This window comes from Nicotiana tabacum, chromosome 6 (genome assembly GCF_000715075.1).
Source record: "Nicotiana tabacum cultivar K326 chromosome 6, ASM71507v2, whole genome shotgun sequence".
Lineage (NCBI taxonomy): Eukaryota > Viridiplantae > Streptophyta > Magnoliopsida > Solanales > Solanaceae > Nicotiana > Nicotiana tabacum.
The window spans coordinates 47,395,222-47,419,935 of NC_134085.1; the positions used below are offsets into that span (position 1 = coordinate 47,395,222).

The following is a 24,714-nucleotide window of genomic DNA, read 5'->3' on the forward strand; positions in this document are numbered from 1 at the left end:
GATTATTAAAACCATAATGACTCATCATGAGATTTTAATAGTTTTTGGATTGAGTTACTTAGCTTCCTACGTATTATGCATATAAAATATGATACAAATCTTTTATGTATTATCGTAGTCAAGATATTGTAGGTAAAATATAAGATATGATTAGATCTTGTGAAAATGTAACAGAGCAGAAATCAAGTGAGGGTAATCGTAGCAGCCAGCGACATGAGAGTTGGCTTCCATGCAGATAGCTCAATACAAAGAAATTATAATTCAAGTGTAGTATTACGAGTTTACACTTTTAGCCACTTTGATTTTTCTGTTTCTTGTTGATCATGAACGAAAATAATCTGAGTTAAGTAAGTTGGAAATTGATGTTTATTGTAAGATCATGTTAACTTATCTTCGTTAAGTGATAATATGAGATGATGATGTGTATATTAACCACAATTAAATGAAAAAAAATTATATATGAATATAAGTCATGTATTTATTGATTTATTGTAAATATCACAAACGATAAAATATTCTCAGTTGGGAGAGAAGGATCATCCTCCAAGGTTCTCTTGCCTTGTGTTAAGAACAAGAAAAGAAAAAAGAAAAAAAGATGATTGTTGTACGTTTCTCCATTTGCCTAAGAAAGTAAAATTCAACGAGAAATAGAACAAAAACTAGCTTATGAGCTAGGCATCACAAGAAACACCAGCTGAAAACTCTTCTTCTTCCCTCAATAATCTTTGTTGCCTGGCAATGAAATCCTCCACTGTTCGCCTGAAATCTTCACTACTCATCTCATCATCCACATTTCTCCGGCATACCACCGTCGCCGATCGCCTCAGTTCTCGTCTAGTCTCCTCATGCTGGGGGACACACAGCAAGTTTTCTGAACGGCTCTTTCGAATTTTCCTTCCAACTTCTCTCTCTCCAAGAATGCACTGTTTCACACTCTGTTCCCTGTAATTATTTATACTCTGTTTCCCCTGTTTCAGACTCTGTTCTCTGCAATTGCTTATGCTCTGTTCACTGTAATTGGTTATGTGTTTTGCACATTCTTTCATATACTCATCATGGAAATCGGTTATGGTGCTGGTTGATGAATTATCTTTAGCATATGACTCTCTAGATTTCAAGAACAAAACGATGACGATCACATTTCCAAGCACAAAGACGAACCCGGGACTAATGAGGGCGAGTGGGAGTTCCCTGAAATACTCAGCAAAAAGCTTGGAAACAAATGTCAACTGAGTAGAAAATCTTGAGATTATGACAAAAAATATGCAAATCTCCATGGCACGGAATAGGGTTGTGATCCTTTGAAGCCTTTTGTACCTAAGAATTGCGTTTGCCTTCTCTGCTTTGATGTTCTTGAAATTGAAAGACTCCATTTTTTTCAACTTTCTGATGGGAATTGGTTGGTTCAAGGCTAAGTGAACGATGAGAGGGATTGTGGCTAACAACTGAATTCGAGCAATAAGCAAATTCAACCTTAGCCAAGCCCGTTAAAAATTACATAAAAGAAAGCATCTCACACAAAGGGAAGAAGTGATTTTGGAGCAAAACCATAGTTCTGAAAAGGGCAGAATTATTTATAACAATGTTCATCTCGAAGAGGAAAGCAAATTAGAAGGAAGTGAAGATGAAGAAAATAGAGTAATAAAAAAGGAACAAGAGAGCTTTTGATTAGTGAGTCTTCTTTGTTGTTTTATGAACTTGGAATGGCAGGACCAGAAATGTAGTGGTATATATATAGGCTATAAAAATAGACGTTTCTTTTTTCTTTTTTAGATTTTAGTTTTATTTTTCTTTTAATTTTTGAAGTAGATTCTTCTTCTTTTTTTACTTTATCACTTTGCTTCGGAAATATTGTAACAATTCCTACATAAAATAATTACATGCCAACAACAACAACCCAGGGCTCGACATAATATGGGGCATAAGGCAAAAATAAAAAATGAGGCCTTAATTTTTTTTACTCTTATAATTGATCGAAATCTAAAAAAATTTTAATCAGTTTTAATTATTGTCAATGTCTAACCAATTTGTTTAATCTCTCTTGTGTTATCATGTTGAATTTTATTGATTTAGTTTTGAATTTTTTTTAACTGAGGTAGCTCATATAAAAATTATTTACGGTAATAGAATTAACACTTTTACCTGATTGAATTTGCTAATTAGAGTATTCTTCTACTTATACAGTTTCTCTTAGCACTTTTAATTCTAAATATAAGTTGAAACATTTAGTAGTTACTATGTTTCAAGAGTCATTTAATGCTAAGGAAGAATATTAATAGCTACTTATCAAAATAGCTTGAAAACTTTCTACAACGACACTCAATGAGTTAAGAAAAATTATTCTAAACTAATATTGTAATAAGATCGATTTAAATTGGGACAAACTAAAGACAATAAACAACTAATAACTACAATTTAAGATGTGTAAAACTTTTAGCTATAACTATTTTAATTAATTTAAAATTTCTACGAATAAGTGCATAATTATTAAATATTATATATATTATTTATAGATTTTGGGCCCTAATTATTTTGGGGGCCTAAGGCCATTGCCTTAGTGGCCTTAGGCTCTAGCCGGCCCTGCAACAACCCAGTAAAATTTAACAAGTGGGGTCTGGAGGGTAAAATATACACAGACCTTAGCCCTACCCCGAAGGAGTAGAAATGCTATTTCCGAGAGACCTTAAGCTCAAGAAAACGAAAATAGACCACAACATTCGTGACAACAACAAAAATCAAAGAAATAATATTAGCATCGTAAGAACAAAAAAATATATGAAAAAGTAATAACAACAACCAGTAATAATGCCACATTACTATGAAAAAATGGAAAAATCGTGTGGACACAACTTTCACCACTAGCAGTCCAAGACAAAACCCTAACAAACTAGTCCCACCCCCGTCACAAAGAAGAAAAGCGCTCGACTCCCTCCTAACCTTCAACCCTAATGCTCGACCTCCACACCGTCCTATCAGGAGCCATACCTCGAAAATCCAAAGTCGCTTCATGTCCCGCCTGATCACCTCACCCAAATACTTCTTAAGCCGCCCTCTACCTCTTTATTATACCCGCCAAAGCCAAGCGCTCACGCCTCCTAACCGAGGCATCTTGCCTCCACACGTGTCTGAACCATCTAAGCCTTGCTTCTCGTATTTTGTCGTTAATGGGAGCCACGCCCACCTTCTCCCGAATATCTTCATTCATAATATTATCCAGCCTAGTGTGCCCACACATCCATTTCAGCATCCACATCTCTGCTACTTTTATTTTCTGGATATGGAAATTCATGACTGGCCAACACTCATCCTTATATAATGTGAGCACGTGATTTTTGTTTTACGCAACAACCGCTCCAAAAGAAACAAATAATAGCAATTGGTCTTGCTGTACATTTGTTGGATTTTTACGTGGCATTTTTGTTGCTAGTTATTTGTGATTTTCCCACGATTGCTTTATTCAAACAAAAAAAACAAAAAAAAATATATATGTCTGTATGTCGTGTGAACCGTAATTCGTTTATTAAAAGAAAATATAATAAAATGTGTGCATCCTTCATTGTATTTTGCCATTAAGTGTTTAGTATAATTAAATGTCAATGCAAGTGATAATTGTTATTTTTGAGTATTAATTAATATTGGTATGATTTTTATTTTTTTTAGGAATTTTATTTTTTTTAAGTTGTAAAAAGGAAATATTGGATTTGGGCCATAATTTCGAATGAAGTCAGGCCCAAAACCAATACAAACGACCCAGTCCCACCAGGCCCTCTGCAAGACGCCTAAACGACGTCGTACAGGCACCATCTCTGTGAGCCGTTGATGGATTCAAAGGAACGGCCCAGATCTGGCCAATCCTTTACTTAAAACGACGCCGTATAAGGCCTTTTAATCATAGCCGTTAATCCATTCCTCATCCTACGGCCAAGATCACTTCCCCATTACCCATGATGAAACCGACCCATTTCCACCCGGACCAACCCAAACCCCGTTTAGATGAAACGACACCGTTTCTCCTAAGCCTTCAGATCCAAGTCGTTGATCTCGATTGATCCAACGGCTGAGATCAACCCACCCATTCCATATATAAGCCTCCTACCATACCCTGCCCCCCTATCCAAGACCCCGCCTTCGTCCTCATCCCCTTCCCCTCCAAACCCTAGCCGCCCCTGTATACCTTCACCATGAAAGCCGGCGGCATGGACGCCGGTGACCCCACCCTTAACACCATAGATGCTCCTCACCGTCCTAAACCCAAATCCACCAACCACACACTTTGAATCCCCTCCCACCTTCTCGAATCTTCATTTGAAGATTCGAGTCGGAACCTGATTTACACCAATCGACCTCAACTTCACACTAGACAGTCCCCAGACCCCCTCGTGACCAAACCATGCTTGGTTTGGTCCGAATCTGACCAGGGAAGCATGAATCCCAGATCTGATTTTTGGAACCCTAGGGTTCCTCGTCACTGGTCTGTATCCGTTCGAGCCAAGGTATTTAGGGTCTAATGGATTTTAGTCGAAGTGTTCTCAGTGAGAACACTTCGATTAAAGTCCTTTCAACCCCAAGAAGGGCCTGTTCGAATCCAAGCCAAGACTTTTGATTTTTCGGGATTTATGGTGAGTTTTTGTTTTCCTCTTTCCTTTATTTTTAGTCCATGTGCTGATTAAAGGTCTGTTCATGTTTTGTTTAATTTGTGTCCCTGAATTTTATCAACTGTGTCCTGTCCACTTTGCCTGAACCTACGTGTTTGATTAAGTCCCTCTTCTATTTACTGATAATGTGTATATGTGTGTGCTGTGCAATTAGTCGAACCTCAAATTTGACTGATCAACTGATTCCCCAGTACAATTCTGCTTGGTCAGTATGATTCGAGTTATGTGTTCGATACTGTTAAATGTCTGATTTTGGCTTCGATTATATGTGTTTTAACTAGTATAGTCGAATCGATATACGTCGTCAATTGGTTTCATGTTAGAATGGTAGCAATTTGACTCAGGCTTTTGTAATTTACTGAAGCATTGTTGAATCAGATTAGTGTTGTTGCCACTCGGTATTAATTTGTTTAGCCAAATCAGAAAGACATTTAAAGGATTGATTTATTAGCTAGGTTTCAGATTTTAATTTAGTTGAGAGCATTGTTTACTCATCTCTCAGCCTTGGGTAGCATGTGCATTACAAAGTAATGGATAGCATGTGCTGTCAGAACACACCCCTGTTGCCCATACTCTGCTTTAGTTTCAGAAATAATAAACCTTACTCAAAAGTAAGTCTGCCAGGGAATATCATGGGGTTTGTTTTTAAATAGCTAAGTGGAATCTGAAAAGAGGAGGGCACATGGGAGGTTGTCTGATTAGTTTAACAGGCTGTTAAAGGTTTGATTTTAAGGCTTATAAAGAAAAGATTAACAGACAGACAGGGGGAGTTTTTTTTTTATTTTGGGAGAGAGGGACAGATTTTTGAAAGGAAGAGAGAAATAGAAGGGAGATACAGATACACATTGAGAGAGACACACACAAAGGGAAGCTGAAACCAAACAGAATCAGTTTCTGAGTGAGAAAGAGAGTTTATTTTGGAAATCAGGAGGGGGAATTTAGAAAAGAAATTCTTGTTCGACTGGAAACACTACTTTTCCTCATCCTTTCGTGTTTGAAATCCAGCATCCAGTTTGGTTTGTTTCTATCAGATTTTAGGATCTTCCTTTGAGTTTTGAAAAGATCAACATTGAGTACTGTACCATTGGTTTACTGCTTTGGTCTGTTTGGTCTGGGATTGTCATTGCTGCTGTATTGCTTTTGTTGTTACTACCAATCTTGTGTTGCTGCTGCTGACTCTTCTGCTTCCACTTCTTCTTTGCATTTCAGTATCCAGGTACACATTTCAAGTCCCATATTGGTGTAACTGTAACAGTCTGAAAGCATGAAATGAAAAAGTTGGAGAAGTTTAAATGTCTGTTGTAATACTCATGGCATGATTGATTTCTTTCTATATAATTGATTAGTTTGTAATTTCAATAGCAGGAAAAGATCAGTTGATGCTTAACTGAGTTCTAGTCTCTTGCGTCTTAGTTTATAGTCGTTTGTTGTTACGAGGTATGTAATTGTACAGTACACAGAATGTATGGATAATTGACATAGCGACTGACCAGATTCCTATTAGCTATAATGATATGCATACGATAGAGTACTTCCATTTTTTTTGTTTTGTTCTATTTTTTAGTTTCCTTTATCAGGACCCGCTAGGCAGTATATGGAAGCGCGTTCGAATCCCTATTAGTAATAACGCCTAGTAGTTAATTCCCTTAATCTAGCCTAAATAAGTCTAGTTAAATTCAATTAAAGAAATGTTTGGATGCAAGTATAGCATTTCGTCAGCTCGCATGTAGTCTCTTTGTCAAATTAAAGCATTTTTCCATGAAGTATAATGTTTTCTCCACTTTGTAAACAATTAATCAGAAATTGATAAGAATCTGGATTAGGTCAAAGCATATAATTAAATTAGCATGTACCTTTTTTCTAGTTTTAAAGACAAACGCATTAGAAATGTAGCCACTTTAGGATATCCTTTCTAAAATAGAGACGAGCCTCGCCAAATAAAAAATGCAAAATTGCGGGGCCCTCAATAAATAACCATAATAAATATTTAGAATTCAGGATAGGCCGTTTAGTGAATTTCATGGCCTTCTCCAAAGATAATAACGCGTTAGACTCTTTAGGCGCTGCTTAATCAAAATTACATTCTTAAACTCGGGTGCACATTGATGTGACCCGAATCCAAATCTCAACAGAGTCGAAATGTATTGATAACTACGGGTGCATTGATTGTGACGAGGTTCGAGATGCATTTTCACGATGTTGTAATTCTATAAATGATAATAATAAAAGCGGTTTAAACTTAATAAAAGCACATAAGTCACAACATGTATTCAAATCAGATATTTAGCCATTATAACAATTTAAGCGACCGTGCTAGAACCACGGGATTCGAGGGTGCCTAACACCTTCCCTCGGGTCAACAGAATTCCTTACTTAGAATTTCTGGTTCGCAGACTTCATTTGGAAAAGTCGAAAATTTCCTCGATTTGGGATTCAAGATAAACCGGTGACTTGGGACACCAAAAGCCAAACCTTTCCCAAGTGGCGACTCTGAATTAAATAAATAATCCCATTTCGAATATTGTCACTTAAATTGGAAAAACTCCCTCGCGCATCTTACCCTTCGGGGGTGGGCGCGCAAAAAGGAGGTGTGACAGCTCTGGCGACTCTGCTGGGGAATGACCCAGAACTACTGGTTCAGGGTTCAAGAATTCGAGCTTAGAACAATTGTTATATTTGGCTTTATTATTGTTATATTTGGCATGTTTTGGGCATAACGCGCTAAAAATTGTCTTTTACCGCTTTGATATTATCTGAACTGTATATAAACTGTGCCGAAACCTTTCTCTTCTTACCTCCGGGGAGAAGCTCGCTGGTCGAGACTCCCTATTCTGTTAGTGTCAATACTGGAAATAAGAAAGAGGTCGGACAAGTTACAAAGCCGGACGATCTCGCGGGTCCCCGGTACGTAGCCCCCTTCTCGGCTCGAGTTGTCCGCTCGGGTGCACAGTCTAGAACAAATACCCAGGGTATAAACCTAGTATAACGAAACTTCATGTCGGATCCCTAGTAGGAACGTTTATTTGCATCATGTTGCATTTGACTTAGGGGGCTCAACACAGGGGTTGGGTCCGTCTAGGACAGGCAACCTGAAATGAAAAGACCACCCTGTTGCATCCTATTTGTTTTGCGCATTTATTTGCTTCGGTTCCGCATGCTGACCGGTTTCTAAAAAAAGAGGAAAAATAGCAGCGTAGGGAGATAATTACTTATTTTGAAAAATAAAACCAATGTCCAAGTAGTGTCACAACCTCGCCGGAATTTTTCTAAAAAAACAGAATAAAACCGACATTTGTCTTTTAGTTTGATTTATTAAAAAAAAAACATATAAAAATTTTTCTTTTCTTTTAAAAATCAAAAAGGGTATTTATTTAAAAGTAAAAAAAAATAAAAAAAAAATTGAAATTCATAATTCAAAAAAAAATGTGTTGTTTCTTTCGTAGCACCTCTTTTATAAATTCAGACTAATAGTCCAAATACTTCCTTAAAAAAAAAAAGGGCCCGAACTACGCAGGTTTGATTCTCACCGGATGTGAGATACGTAGGCAACCCTCGTCGGGTTCAACCCCATTTTTGCTAAAGTAGCCAAAATCAATAAATAAATAAATAAATTAAAAAAAATGCGTGTCAATTTTTTTTTTTTTAAAAAAAGGAGTCATAAATGAGTCGGGTGATGCTGTTTTGTCATAAATAGTCGAATGTTCCCGAAAGGGACGCCAGAAGGCTGACTTTGCATAAACAGCCACTTTTGGGTCTTGTTTAGTATTTTTGTCCAGTTGACCCACACGGCCTTAAAATCTTCGTCCCCGAAGTGCCTAAAGGCCGTGTTCAAAGCTTGGTCCCCTTTGAAAAAATATTATTGAGTCAAGTCATTTTGTTAAAATCACCTTAATAAATGTGCAGGATGAGCACGATGCAAAATGAACATTTTTCAATAATGACCAAAATCCCTGTCAAGTTACGGCTATGGTGGAATGATCTAGGCGCTGAAGGACAAAATGAGGTTAAGAAATATCTGAAAGGTCTCGTGGGTTTGTTGGAAATCCAGCCTCGGGGAGATATCATAAGAGCTTTGGTCACCTACTGGGACCCGGCGCACAATGTTTTCCATTTCTCTGATTTTGAACTCACCCCGACTTTGGAAGAAATGGTTGGGTACATCGGAAATGCCGAACTTCCGTTGAGGCAAAAATACTTGGTCGCCCCAAGAGCTGTCACGGTACATCGGTTCCTAGATTCACTGAAGATACCCAGAACAGTCCACAACCCGGATCTGGCTGCCGGTTTTTGCACTCCATGCTTCATATATGATAGATACAGTCATGAAGAGGGATTCAATAATCCAATCAACAAACTGTGCAGCAAAGGTATTCGTCAGAAGTGGGACAAACACAGACGGGTAGCCTTCATGATGATGTTCCTGGGCCTACTGGTATTTCCAAGGAAAGACGGAAACATTGATTTGAAGATATCCGGGATCGTCAGCACTTTACTCACGCAAAGTGACAGCACTCTTGCGCCTATGGTGGTATCTGACATTTTTCGAGCTCTCACAGCTTGTAAAGCTGGGGGAAATTGCTTCGAAGGTTGTAACTTGCTCCTACAAATGTGGATGACCGAGCACCTCTGCCATCGTTTCGAGATTTTGAGCCATGGTTCCCCGGAAAAGACTTGCATAGAAGAATTTTACACGAGAACCAAAGAGGTCAGTTTGCCCAAAGGAGTCCTGGCATGGACCTCGTTCTTTCAAGCTCTTACTGCCAGCCAAATACAATGGACGCTGGGATGGTTGCCTGTTGAGGAAGTCGTATATATGCCGGCAGCTAAAACTCATTTCTTACTGATAGGGCTTAAGAGCATTCAACCTTACGCACCCTGTCGAGTTTTGAGACAACTCGGAATATGCCAGACAGTACCTTATGAGGAAGATCTTAGCACTCAAGCAGTTGAGATAAGTCCTAACGGACAGTTTCCAGAAGCGAAAATTCGCCAAATCTGGAGTGAGTGTCAATATTTGAAATCAGATACTTACGTGCGGGATCGAGCCAAAGGGGAGACGGCGCCAGGTTACCTTGCATGGTATAGAAGGGAACTTGAGCATGAAAGACCGGCTAAAAGACCCCACATCTTGAATTTCGCCGAATCATCGCGAAAGCAGTGGGATTGGTTAGCGAAAGAAAGAGGCTATTGCGCCGAAATCAGCAGGTTGAAGCAACAAGTAGAAAGCTTGAAGTATGAGCACAACGTGCAAGTTGCTACCAATCTGGGAGAACGGAACAGGTTGATTCAGGAAAACGAAATGCTCAGAGCCTAGATCAAACAGATAAGGATGGATGCGGATAAACAGTCAAGGCGTCGATCAGATGAATAGTTGATAAAAAGGCTAAAAAGCAAAGTCAGGGAATGGCAAGAGGATTTAGAGAAATCTAAAAACATCATAGCAGAGCTCAGGGCACAGTGGGATACAAGAGCAGATAAGCATCGCCGACACTTGAATCAATTGGAAGGCGATCACGAGAAAACTGTCGCTAAAATGAAAAGAGAGATGGCTACACTTGAGATCAAAGCAGCTAATCAGGCCAAGGATTTCCAAATTGAGAGCAGATACTGGTACGATTTGTCGGCCCAGATGAAGTTAGAAGTACGGCAACTGAAGCATCAACATATACAGGATGCTCAGGTATTCAAGATATGTAGCGATCAGATAAAATGCCTACTCATAGAGAAGAAGCAAACCAGAGATAGGATCAAGGCCATTGCCCATGCCATCACCAGACGATGTCTACGATGTGAGAACATGACCAGTGTTACCGTCCTCTCGGCAGTGATGAGTTATGTCAAGCAGACCATGCATGAGCTGGAGCAACTTGAGAGAGATCTCGCACCTAGGACCGTGGCGAGGCCGAACGATGCCCCGCGGACACAAATTTTCAAAACCATAATGTACTCATAAGTCAAGTCTGTATCTTAGCATCTTCTGCCTGTTTTCCCATCAGGGTGATTTTTAGTCTATTTTGAGTCTAGGTTTATTTTCAAAGTTTGTTCTTTCTTTTGCAAAATGTAGTTTGTAATAGACCGTTTTCAACAATAAAAGGTTGTTTCTTTTACGCTCATTTGTGTTTTTGAACTACGTAATGATCTGATTCACGTGGCGTTGTGATACGTAGGCAATCCTCATCGGATCCGGTCGCATTTTTACCGCAAAAATAAAAAAAAACATAAAAGAAAAACAAAAAGAAAAAAAAATGATAAGAAAAGGGAAGCCTAAAAAAGAATGCCGGAATGATGCATGCTTTCGTCGCAAACATGTAGAATTCACTTAACTGTATAGGTGCATCATGCTCAACGTGAGGTTGCCTATCTGTTATTTTGTTTCAAATTAACCGTGCGTTTGTCGTTGAGTACCCTCAGGTTTTTGGAAAAGACGGTTGGTTTGGTGAAAGTATGGCCTCGCACTCATACTTCACGAGGTCAAGGAGAAGTGTTCAACTACCTGTTGTTAGAACCAGAAGCAGTACTCACACTTACTTCACCAGGTCAAAAGGAAGTGTGGAAATGTCTTCAGAAATTCCGTTGCAAACAATCCCTGTCTCCGAAGAGAGCTCGATCTCAGCCGTCCTCACACCTGAATCCGCAACTACGGAAGAAAATAGAATCTTACGACTCCGCATGTTGGAAATGCTGGACGACTGGAATAATGGGAAAGAGCCGCCAAGTGTCATCCCCGGATTCCCTAAGTTATTCTCCAGATCAAGCGGGACTTCTAATGTCCCCATAAATTATCCTGCTACTCCATTCGGGTACCCAGCCACCTCAGCCTTCTCTGCTGGATCGCCTTCTGAGCCTCATCCCCGAATGTCAGCCACCGATGCAAGCATGAACATCTTTACTGCACCGCCCTGCCCGATTACGGCACAGCCTGCTACGTACAAGCCAAGCTTTGACTCATCCTCTTTTACATTCCAAGCACCCTCGTTCTCAATGGAACCAACTAGGTTCACTACCAACACTAATCCTCCACCGCCTCAGTGCGAGCTTGCACCCGGGCAGGATCAGAACTCTAGAATTGCAGAACAAAATGAGATTGCCAAAAGAATGAGAAGCCTTGAACAAAGTTTGAAGAATATGCAAGGATTGAGCGAACAGAAGAGCGTCTCTTACGCCGACCTATGCATGTTCCCTCACGTGCACCTGCCAGTAGGTTTCAAGACCCCAAAGTTTGAGAAATACGATGGGCACGGTGACCCCATTGCACATCTTAAGAAATATTGCAACCAATTGCGGGGAGCCGGCGGAAAAGAAGAACTGCTAATGGCATATTTTGGGGAAAGTCTAGTAGGGATAGCTTCGGAATGGTATATGGACCAGGAAATGTCCCGATGGCATATATGGGATGATCTCGCCAGAGATTTTGTGAAACAATTCCAGTATAACATCGACATTGCACCAGACCGAAATTCTCTGTCGAATTTAAAGAAGAAACCTTCAGAAAGCTTCAGAGAATATGCTATTAAGTGGCGTGAGCAGGCGTCAAGGGTGAAGCCTCCCATGGATGAAGTGGAAATGGTCACTACCTTTCTCCAGGCTCAAGAGTCTGACTATTTCCAAAACATGATGTCAGCCATGGGAAAGCCATTCGCGGAAGCGATTAAGATTGGAGAGATGGTGGAAAATGGTCTGAAAACAGGTAGGATTCTGAGTCAAGCAGCCATAAGGGCGACCTCCCAAGCCGTCCAAAGCGGGTCCGGAGGAATGACAAGAGGGAAGAAGAAGGAAGAAACGACCATGGCAGCCTCGGAAGCAAGGGAGTATCGTCATCCCAGGCCCCGTTTTCCGGAAAGAACCCCACAACACTACTACCCCCACTCAAATCTGGCATATGCTCATCAACCCTATATGGTCATGAATGCCCAGCCTTATGCCCATCCGCCGCAACAAGCCAACTGAGGCCCAGCTCCACCTCCCAGAAATCAGCCTCCTTACCGCAACCACTATAACCCACAACCCCCGCAAAATAACTTCCGCCCTTAGGAGCCACCTCGAAGGCGGACTTTCACGCCCATCGGTGAACCATACTCTACTTTGTTCCCGAAGCTAGTCCAGTTGGGTTTCTTGCAACCAATCCCTCAAACAAGGCAAAACCCAACATCACCCTCTTACAAAGCTGGAGTCAGATGCGCCTATCATTCAGGGGCCGAAGGACACGATACAAATGACTGTTGGTCGTTGAAAAGAGTGGTCGAGAATTTGATAGAGCAAGGGAAAATAGTGCTACGGGACGAGGAGATCCCAAATGTGACTAACAATCCACTACCTGCACATAATAACGGGCCGTTAATCGGAATGATTTGCGAAGACAAAGAATTCGACCCTGCTTTGAAAGCTATAATCGCCATTATCGACACGGGTAAAAGGCCTGAGACAGACCAGAAACCAGAAAAGGGAGAAGAGGCCAGGGCTATAAAGAGCGAGCCTAAGAAGAAGGTGGAGAAGAAAGTGGTACCGGTAAAGGATGGAATTCTTTACATACCACGAGGTCGAGCTGAGAAGTCGCAGAACTTCGGGATCAAAAAGGCAAAACCTATGTACGTTCCAAAAGGGGCCTATGTGGTCCGGGGGACGATTCAACCACCTCAGCTGAGTGAGCCAGTGGTTATCGGACGCGTGCCACAAAAGCCAATGACCAACCCGTCCACAGTGCCGTGGAATTATCAAAAGACTTTGGTAATGTACAAAGGTAAAGAGGTCATGGGAGAACTTCCAGAAAATACTTTCATTGGAAGGTATTCAAATACCCAAGAGCTGAACAACGCCACACAAAAGAGCTTCCCACCAAAGAAGCCTGTGAGCGTTGAAGAAGCGGAAGTGTTCTTCCAATAAATGAAAATGCCGGATTACGAAGTGATAGATCAACTGCGCAAGTGCCTCGAGCAAGTGTCCATGCTGTCATTGTTGATGAGGTCGGCCGAACATCAAAAGATCTTACTGAAGACCTTGAATGAAGCATACGTGCCAGTTGAAACCTCGGTTGAACAACTAGAGCGGATGACAGAAAGATTCTTCGCCGTCAACCAAATCTCTTTCAGCAAGAATGATTTACCCCCGGAAGGAGCGACACACAACAAGGCCTTGCATCTAACAGTTAAATGCGAGGACTACTATGTCAAGCGGGTAATGTTGGATGGGGGATCAGGTGTTGACATTTGCCCGCTCTCCACGCTACAAAGAATGGAAATTGGGACCGGAAGAATCCGACCCAACAATGTCTGCGTAAGGGCTTTCGACGGCATCAAGAGAGATACCATGGGGGAAATAGACCTGTTGTTGGTCATAGGACCAGTCGAGTTTGAAGTAACCTTTCAGGTGCTCGACATGGATACATCCTACAATTTCCTCCTCGGCAGACCTTGGATCCATGCGGCAGGAGCTGTGCCTTCCACTCTTCACCAGATGGTGAAGTTCGAGTACGAAGACCGAGAGATCGTGGTCCATGGGGAAGACGAGCATGCTATCTATCGGGACCCATCCATCCCATATCTTGAACCGAGAGAAGGGAGCGAACATACGGTCTATCAAGCTTTCGAGATTGTACTGGCAGAGCAGCACGAAGAGGGAATACCCTGCCCCCAGCCTTTCTTGTCTAACGCCTCGGTTATGGTGGCCAAAGAGATGATCCGGCACGGATTTAGGCCAGGGAAAGGGCTTGGACGAACCCTTCAGGGAATAACAGAACCCATTACCTTGCCAGTCACCAAGAAACCTTTTGGACTAGGCTTCAAACCTACTCCAGCAGACGAAGAGTGGGCAAAGAAAAGGAGAAATGAGGATTAGAAGTTACCTCAACCATTGCCGGATTTATATGAAACTTTCATCAGGCCAAGGTACACGGAAGAAGAAGACGATGAGGTCTTCACGGCTGAGGAAATCGATGAGATATGCGGGGCAATGAGAGAGATGCTCTACGAGGTCCACACGGTTCAACCAGGTGAAGGCACAAGCACTGCTGAGATGCTGTACGTGGGGCCGAATGCCAAACTTCAAAACTGGGAGGCCACGCCATTCCCGACTAGACGGAAGTCCGGGTAGAACTGTCCTGCCACCTTCCCTGTGTCACAAGTTGTCTCCAGGACATAACTTGAACGTTTTCTTCCTTTCAATTGTTGTTTTGAATTCCTAAGTTGTAAACCTTGTTGTCTTCCAACTTTCCAAAGAAAATAGAAAAAAAAAATCATCATTGCTTTCCCATTCTTTCTTTTGTTCTGATTTTTGTTATTTTTCCTTTTATCTTTCCTTTCAGTTATAATAATGCGGCTTTAAATATGACATGCTTGCGGACTTCACGCTTAGATCACAACGAGCTATTTAACTGTGAATTAATGAACCCAGAACCAAAATATGATGAAGAAGAGGCTTTTAGGGAAATAAACCGAGAGTTGGAACATTTTGAGAATAAGCCTAAGCCAAATCTGAATGACACCGAACCAGTTAATTTAGGAACTCCTGAAGAAATCCGGGAGACCAAAATAAGCATTCACACGGACAAGAAAATGCGAGATGCGATAATTCAACTTCTTTTTGAATTTAAAGATGTGTTTGCTTGGTCATATGATGACATGCCGGGACTAGGTGTTAATCTAGTGGTTCATAAATTGCCGATTCATCCTGATTGTCCTCCAGTCCAACAAAAGCAACGAAAGTTCAAAACTGAGGTCAGTGACAAGATTAAAGAGGAGATCACCAAACAACTGAAAACGGGAGTGATTCGGGTAGTCCAGTATACGACGTGGTTGGCAAATGTGGTTCCAGTACCGAAAAAGGATGGGAAAACTCGGGTATGTGTAGATTACCGAGATCTGAATAGAGCAAGTCCCAGAGATAATTTCCCACTGCCCAACATCCACATCCTCGTTGATAATTGCGCCAAACACGAGATACAATCCTTCGTAGATTGTTACGCTGGGTATCATCAGGTATTGATGGATGAAGAGGATGCCGAGAAAACTGCCTTCACCACACCTTAAGGCACCTACTGTTATCGGGTCATGCCATTTGGTCTGAAGAATGCCGGGGATACTTACATGAGGGCCATGACTGCCATTTTTCATGACATGATGCATCAGGAAATAGAGGTGTACGTGGATGACGTGATAGTCAAGTCCAGGACGCAGGATAATCATATCCAAGACTTGAGGAAGTTCTTCGAGAGACTAAGGAAGTATGACTTGAAGTTGAACCCAGCCAAGTGTGCTTTCGGAGTTCCGTCGGGCAAACTTTTGGGCTTCATCGTAAGCAGGAGAGGTATCGAACTAGATCCAACTAAGATAAAATCTATCAGAGATCTACCTCCCCCAAGAACGAAGAAAGACGTGATGAGTTTGTTGGGCAGGTTGAACTACATCAGTCGGTTTATTGCCCAGCTGACAAGCACGTGTGAGCCCATATTCAAGCTATTAAGGAAAGATGCGGCGATCAAATGGACAACTGAGTGTCAAGAAGCCTTTGATAAAGTCAAAGAATACCTTTCGAATCCCCCAGTTTTGGTCCCTCCAGAGCCAGGGAGACCACTTTTCTTGTATCTGACAGTCTTGGAGAACTCTTTTGGTTGCATCCTCGGGCAACACGACATAACCGGAAAGAAGGAGCAAGCAATCTACTACTTGAGCAAGAAATTCACCGGCTACGAGGCCAAATACACTCTGCTGGAAAGGACATGTTGCGCTCTGACGTGGGTTGCTCAAAAGCTGAGACATTATCTCCAAGCCCACACTACTTTCCTCATAAGCAGGCTGGATCCTTTGAAGTATATATTTCAGAAACCGATGCCTACTGGGAGACTGGCCAAGTGGCAAATCCTGCTTACTGAATTCGACATAGTCTATGTCACTCGCACGGCAATGAAAGCCCAGGCGCTAGCAGATCATTTGGCCGAAAATCCGGTCGATGAGGAATACCAGCCATTGAGTACCTACTTTCCAGATGAAGAAGTAAACACCGTAGAGGTGGTCTCCGAGGACGCTCATGTTTGGAAGATGTTCTTTGATGGGGCCGTGAATGCCAAAGGTGTAGGGATTGGGGCAATTTTGATCTCGCCTTCTGGTCAGCATTATCCCGCCACAGCTAGACTGCGCTTCTTTTGCACAAATAATACAGCTGAGTATGAAGCCTGCATCATGGGCATGCATATGGCAATAGATCAGGACGTCGAAGACTTACTGATTATGAGAGATTCTGACCTAATTATTCGGCAAGCCCAAGGCGAGTGGGAAACTCGGGATGTCAAACTTATCCCTTACCGACAGCATGTGGAGGACCTCGGCAAGCGTTTTACATCAATAGAGTTCAGGTATATCCCGAGGTGTCACAATGAACTGGCGGACGCACTTGCTACTCTGGCTTCAATGCTACCCTACCCGAGCAATGCCCACGTCGATCCTTTGGAAATCCAAATCAAGGAAAGACACGGTTACTGCAATATAATCGAGTCGGGATCAAATACGCAGCCTTGGTACCATGACATCAAGAGGTTCTTGAAAACGCAAGAGTACCCCGAGCATGCTACTGGAGATCAAAAGAGAACCATTAGGTGACATGCAAGTGGTTTCTTTCTGAGCGGTGAATTGTTGTACAAGAGGACCCCGGACCTCAATCTCCTAACATGTGTCGACGCCGAGGAGGCAAGAAAGATCATGCACGAAGTACACGCAGGTGTGTGCGGACCTCACATGAACGGGTATGTCTTAGCGAAGAAAATCCTTCGAGCAGGTTATTACTGGATGACCATGGAAAAGGACTGCTTTAGCTTCGTTCGGAAGTGTCATCAGTGTCAGGTGCACGGTGATTTGATTCATGCACCTCCCACCGAGCTGCATCCCATGTCTGCACCTTGGCCATTTGTCGCCTGGGGCATGGATATCATTGGACCAATCAAACCAAAGGCTTCGAATGGACACAGGTTTATACTGGTTGCCATCGATTACTTCACAAAATGGGTAGAGGCTGTCACTCTCAAGTCGTTCACTAAAAAAGCTGTAGTGGATTTTGTACACTCAAATCTTATCTACTGTTTCGGTATTCCTGCGACTATCATTACAGATAACGCAGCAAACTTGAACAGTCACTTGATGGGAGATGTATGCGAGCAATTCAAGATAACACATAGGAATTCTACTCCTTATCGGCCAAAGGCCAATGGTGCTGTGGAAGCGGCAAACAAAAACATCAAGAAGATTTTGAGGAAAACGATCCAAAGTTCCCGACAATGGCATGAACAGTTACCATTTGCATTGTTGGGGTATCGCACTACGGTACGCACGTCAGTAGGAGCAACTCCTTATCTTTTGGTTTATGGGACAGAGGCAGTAATACCGGCGGAGGTAGAAATTCCTTCTCTTCGAACCATTGTCGAAGCAGAAATCGAAGACAGCGAGTGGGTCAAGACTCGATTAGAACAATTGACTTTGATCGATGAAAAGCGAATGGCCGCGGTTTGTCACGGACAGTTGTACCAACGAAGAATGGCCCGCGCTTACAACAAGAAAGTCCGACCCAGGAATTTCGAAGTAGGTCAGCTGGTACTGAGGCGTATTCTGCCACATCACGAGGAAGCGAAAGGGAAATTTGCTCCAAATTGGAAAGGCCCATACATCATAAGGAAGATATTGCCGAGAGGAGCATTGTATCTAGGTGATATCGAAGGAAATGACCCCGAAACAGCATTAAATGCAGATGCAGTCAAGAGATACTACGTCTGAATTATACTCCAGTGGTCCTGACACATTTGAAAATGACGAAGGTTTTATTCCCCACTACCCCCAAACACTACCAATTCTCTCTACAAGCCATTTGAGAATAATAAAAAAAATAAAAAAAAAATAAAAAAAATTGATTGAGGCCTGAACTACGTTTGACTTGATTCCGAAAGGATACGTAGGCAGCCTCTCCCTGAGGTTCAGTCACACCAACAATAAAATCCCATTCACCCTGAAATTGAAATTGGGGCACGTCAAGCGGCCTAGAAGTTAGTATCATCTGCCTCTCTTTGCCAAGCACAAGCTTTCAGATCAAATTACCAAAGATAGTGGGAAGCCAATAAGCGTCACGAATGGAGACCGGCACACTCTAAATTGAGAGATAAAAATGAGAGAGTCTCGTTGGTGAAAACCTTCGGGCACCACGAGGCGACGGGAGTAGAGAAACCAAAATGAGAGAGCTTGTTTAGTAAAAACTCATAAAGAGTGCTATCAAGCGATGATAGGAAGAGAAATGAGAGAGGTCAGTCAGCGAAAACCCGCAAAGGGCGCTATTGGCCGAAAGAATGACCCCACCCAAGGAGATCTCGGCAAAGTTCCACCGGTTTGGAATCACAGATCCGTTTTGGTTCAAGGAAACGCAAGTTCATTGAAGGTCAGGCGTCCAGTCCAAAGAGCATGTCATGTCCATTTAAATCCAGCATTGCCTTCCTCAGATAAGTCTTTCTCGTCCCAAAGGGGATACTCCTTTTTTGAAATTCGTTTTCTCTTTTCTTTGTTTTTCTTCAAATCTCTTTCATGTTTTAGCCTGAGTTCTAGATATACCGGGAAGGATAGGTGGCAGGCTTGTTTGCACGGAATTCCGTTTCATGAAGGAAAACACCTCGTTTCGTTGGTACGTCTGTCTAAACCTGAAGAATCATGATGTTCGGCGGCGTTCGAAGTAAAGAGAAAAGAGAGGAATTTCCCCAGCAAGACCGCTTCGGACAAATCCCCACAAAGTCTCCCTTTGTACAATCCCCCACAGAGTCTCCCCAATTTGAAAAAAAAATGGAACCTCCCCAGCACATCCCCAGCGAGTCCCTTTGTAAAAAAAAATTCCCCAACAAGCTTACCCCAACAAATCCTAGAAAGACCGCTTTGAAACAAATCCCCAGCATGCCCCGTTGTGTAAAAATCCACACAAAGAATCCACTTTGTAAATATTCCCCCACAGAGCTTCCTTTTGTACAAATCCCCACAGATTACCTCCAATAAAATCCCCGTCGAGAATCTCCAATCAAAACTGGACACAAAAAAAGAAGAGAAAAGAAAAAAAGAGGCCTTACGAGGCGAATCATCGCAGAATCTGGAAATACAAGCCTGAGCAGTCTAAAGGGTTTCGCCATTCGAATCAAATCAATGGCAGGACTTCGCGACAGAAATAAGGACGCACTGAAGCAACGGGAACGATCAAGGTCACCAAACCGACCGTCATTTCCGAACTAACAATTGTTCTTTATCTGGAAAGTTGAAACAGGTATAATCTAAGACAACCGTGCAAGAAGCAGGTGTCGCCCAAAGAAGAAGGTACATGGGTACAAGAAATATTATGGCAATAAGGAATTCACTCAAAAGGTAAGTTTTCTCGAGACTCCCTTTTATCTTCTACTAAAACAAGAAAATTCAAAAAGAAAGAGGTCAGTTGTTCTCGAATTTTGTCCCCAGCCAGTCAGCATTAGGGTTTTAAACCCTAAACTGAATTTTCTTTAATCAGCATTAGGGTTTTAAACCCTAAACTGAATTTTTCCTTTAGTCAGCATTAGGGTTTTAAACCCTAAACTGAATTTTTCCTTTAGCCAGCATTTAGGGTTTTAAACCCTAAACTGAGCTTTTCCTTTAGTCAGCATTAGGGTTTTAAACCCTAAACTGAATTTTTCCTTTAGCTAGCATTAGGGTTTTAAACCCTAAACTGAGTTTTTCCTTTAATCAGCATTAGGGTTTTAAACCCTAAACTGAACTTTTTCTATCCAGCCAGCATTAGGGTTTTAAACCCTAAACTGAACTTTTCCATTCAGTCAGCATTAGGGTTTTATACCCTAAACTGAACTTTTTTCCATTCAGCCAGCATTAGGGTTTTAAACCCTAAACTGAGCTTTTCCATGCAATCAGCATTAGGGTTTTAAACCCTAAACTGAATTTTTCCTTTAGTCAGCATTAGGGTTTTAAACCCTAAACTGAACTTTTTCCCATTCAGCCAGCATTAGGGTTTTAAACCCTAAACTGAACTTTTCCATTCAGTCAGCATTAGGGTTTTAAACCCTAAACTGACCTTTTTTCCTTTAATCAGCATTAGGGTTTTAAACCCTAACTGAACTTTTTCCATTCAGCCAGCATTAGGGTTTTAAACCCTAAACTGAGCTTTTCCATGCAATCAGCATTAGGGTTTTAAACCCTAAACTGAATTTTTCCTTTAGTCAACATTAGGGTTTTAAACCCTAAACTGAACCTTTTTCCATTCAGCCAGCATTAGGGTTTTAAAACCTAAACTGAGCTTTTCCATGCAATCAACATTAGGGTTTTAAACCCTAAACTGAATTTTTCCTTTAGTCAGCATTTGGGTTTTAAACCCTAAACTGAACTTTTTTCCATTCAGTCAGCATTAGGGTTTTAAACCCTAAACTGACTTTTTTTTCTTTAATCAGCATTAGGGTTTTAAACCCTAACTGAACTTTTTTCCATTCAGCCAGCATTAGGGTTTTAAACCCTAAACTGAGCTTTTCCATGCAATCAGCATTAGGGTTTTAAACCCTAAACTGAATTTTTCCTTTAGTCAGCATTAGGGTTTTAAACCCTAAACTGAATTTTTCCTTTAGTCAGCATTAGGGTTTTAAACCCTAAACTGAACTTTTTTCCATTCAGCCAGCATTAGGGTTTTAAAACCTAAACTGAGCTTTTCCATGCAATCAGCATTAGGGTTTTAAACCCTAAACTGAATTTTTCCTTTAGTCAGCATTAGGGTTTTAAACCCTAAACTGAACTTTTTTCCATTCAGTCAGCATTAGGGTTTTAAACCCTAAACTGACCTTTTTTCCTTTAATCAGCATTAGGGTTTTAAACCCTAACTGAACTTTTTTCCATTCAGCCAGCATTAGGGTTTTAAACCCTAAACTGAGCTTTTCCATGCAATTAGCATTAGGGTTTTAAACCCTAAACTGAATTTTTCCTTTAGTCAGCATTAGAGTTTTAAACCCTAAACTGAACTTTTTCCATTTAGCCAGCATTAGGATTTTAAACCCTAAACTGAGCTTTTCCATGCAGTCAGCATTAGGGTGTTAAACCCTAAACTGAATTTTTCCTTTAGTCAGCATTAGGATTTAAACCCTAAACTGAATTTTTTTCCATTCAGCCAGCATTAGGGTTTTAAAACCTAAACTGAGCTTTTCCATGCAATCAGCATTAGGGTTTTAAACCCTAAACTGAATTTTTCCTTTAGTCAGCATTAGGGTTTTAAACCCTAAACTGAACTTTTTTCCATTCAGCCAGCATTAGGGTTTTAAACCCTAAACTAAGCTTTTCCATGCAATCAGCATTAGGGTTTTAAACCCTAAACTGAATTTTTCCTTTAGTCAGCATTAGGGTTTTAAACCCTAAACTGAACTTTTTTCCATTCAGCCAGCATTAGGGTTTTAAACCCTAAACTGAATTTTTCCTTTAGTCAGCATTAGGGTTTTAAACCCTAAACTGAACTTTTTCCATTTAGCCAGCATTAGGATTTTAAACCCTAAACTGAGCTTTTCCATGCAGTCAGCATTAGGGTGTTAAACCCTAAACTGAATTTTTCCTTTAGTCAGCATTAGCGTTTTAAACCCTAAACTGAACTTTTTCCATTTAGCCAGCATTAGGGTTTTAAACCCTAAACTGAGCTTTTCCATTCAGTCAGCATTAGGGTTTTAAACCCTAAACTAAATTTTTCCTTTAGTCAGCATTAGGGTTTTAAACCCTAAACTGAACTTTTTCCATTTAGCCAGCATTAGGATTTTAAACCCTAAACTGAGCTTTTCCATGCAGTCAGCATTAGGGTTTTAAACCCTAAACTGAATTTTTCCTTTAGTCAGCATTAGGGTTTTAAACCCTAAACTGAACTCTTTCCATTTAGCCAGCATTAGGGTTTTAAACCCTAAACTGAGCTTTTCCATGCAGTCAGCATTAGGGTTTTAAACCCTAAACTGAATTTTTCCTTTAGTCAGCATTAGGGTTTTAAACCCTAAACTGAACTTTTTCCATTTAGCCAGCATTAGGGTTTTAAACCCTAAACTGAGCTTTTCCATGCAGTCAGCATTAGGGTTTTAAACCCTAAACTGAATTTTTCCTTTCAGTCAGCATTAGGGTTTTAAACCCTAAACTGAACTTTTTCCTTCAGCCAGCATTAGGGTTTTAAACCCTAAACTGAACTTTTCCTCTTAATCAGCATTAGGGTTTTAAACCCTAAACTGAACTTTCCCCCAGTTGGTCAGTATTAGAGTTTCAACTCTAAAACCGAACTTCTTCCCAGCTAGTCGGCATTAGGGCCCTAACCCTGAACTGAGCATGCATATCCTCTTTCATCAATTTTATGAACTTCCTGGCGAATAATTCACGAAATTTTCCTAGTGAAACTGGGGCAGAAAATTTTGTTCGTTTGTTTGTTTTCTCCCGCAGGTCTAACCTCGAGCCACACGGATCGGAATGACCCACGGGATGAGTCTCAACTCAGAATCAAAGAAGAAAAAGACAAAAAGAAGAAGTCCCGAGATATCGGAGTAAATGGAAGGCGGATCGACTCCAACATTTGATTAAGGTCTTGAACTCTGCCAGTCACGTCTCACTGAGTATCCCAGAGTGAGCAAGCACCTACAACTCGCAAACATCAAGATTCGGATCGAAGTCTACAAGCAAAATCAGCTGAGACCCAAGATCAAGTCGCAAAAGAATCATAGATAGGAATCTTGTAACTAGCAGTTGACATGCATATAAGTGTTTAGTTAAGTTTTAATTTTTCTATGGTTGTAATAAGGCGGTCAATAAAGCAGTGGTGACCACAGCAACAGCAGTAACAGCAAGCATTGCAGTCCCATGGTAGTCCCAGCTACCATAGAATTTCCCGAACTACATTGACCTGATTCCTGTTTAGCCCAGGATATGTAGGAAATCTTTGAAGCGAAGATTCGGTCAGATCTTTCAAAACATGCTTAACACGGAGTAGTCCATAGGCAAAAATCGCTCATATCCGCTCACTTTATCTTTGCACGAAAACCCTTCGTGTTTCCGAACAAAGAGGGGCAGCTATGAGCACGTGATTTTTGTTTTACGCAACAACCGCTCCAAAAGAAACAAATAATAGCAATTGGTCTTGTTGTACATTTGTTGGATTTTTACGTGGCATTTTTGTTGCTAGTTATTTGTGATTTTCCCACGATTGCTTTATTCAAACAAACAAAAAACAAAAAATATATATATATGTCTGTATGTCGTGTGAACCGTAATCCGTTTATTAAAAGAAAATATAATAAAATGTGTGCATCCTTCATTGTATTTTGCCATTAAGTGTTTAGTATAATTAAATGTCAATGCAAGTGATAATTGTTATTTTTGAGTATTAATTAATATTGGTATGATTTTTATTTTTTTTAGGAATTTTATTTTTTTTAAGTTGTAAAAAGGAAATATTGGATTTGGGCCATAATTTCGAATGAAATCAGGCCCAAAACCAATACAAACGACCCAGTCCCACCAGGCCCTCTGCAAGACGCCTAAGCGACGTCGCACAGGCACCATCTCTGTGAGCCGTTGATGGATTCAAAGGAACGGCCCAGATCTGGCCAATCCTTTACTTAAAACGACGCCGTATGAGGCCTTTTAATCATAGCCGTTAATCCATTCCTCATCCTACGGCCAAGATCACTTCCCCATAACCCATGATGAAACCGACCCATTTCCACCCGGACCAACCCAAACCCCGTTTAGATGAAACGACACCGTTTCTCCTAAGCCTTCAGATCCAAGCCGTTGATCTCGATTGATCCAACGGCTGAGATCAACCCACCCATTCCATATATAAGCCTCCTACCATACCCTGCCCCCTATCCAAGACCCCGCCTTCGTCCTCATCCCCTTCCCCTCCAAACCTTAACCGCCCCTGTATACCTTCACCATGAAAGCCGGCGGCATGGACGCCGGTGACCCCACCCTTAACACCATAGATGCTCCTCACCGTCCTAAACCCAAATCCACCAACCACACACTTCGAATCCCCTCCCACCTTCTCGAATCTTCATTTAAAGATTCGAGTC

The 24,714-nt window shown here is 41.3% G+C and overlaps 1 protein-coding gene across 1 annotated transcript; it reads right to left on the reverse strand.

The window, feature by feature from the left end:
* Nucleotides 1–671: 671 nt before the first annotated feature.
* Nucleotides 672–1,373, reverse strand: LOC107785472 (uncharacterized). Its single transcript, XM_016606789.1, has one exon. It carries the CDS (start codon nt 1,371–1,373, stop codon nt 672–674), a length of 702 nt encoding a protein of 233 aa, XP_016462275.1.
* Nucleotides 1,374–24,714: the final 23,341 nt, after the last annotated feature.

Excerpts from the sequence above, each read along its gene's own strand:
- LOC107785472 (XM_016606789.1), bottom strand. The coding sequence starts at position 1,373 with ATGGAGTCTTTCAATTTCAAGAACATCAAAGCAGAGAAGGCAAACGCA.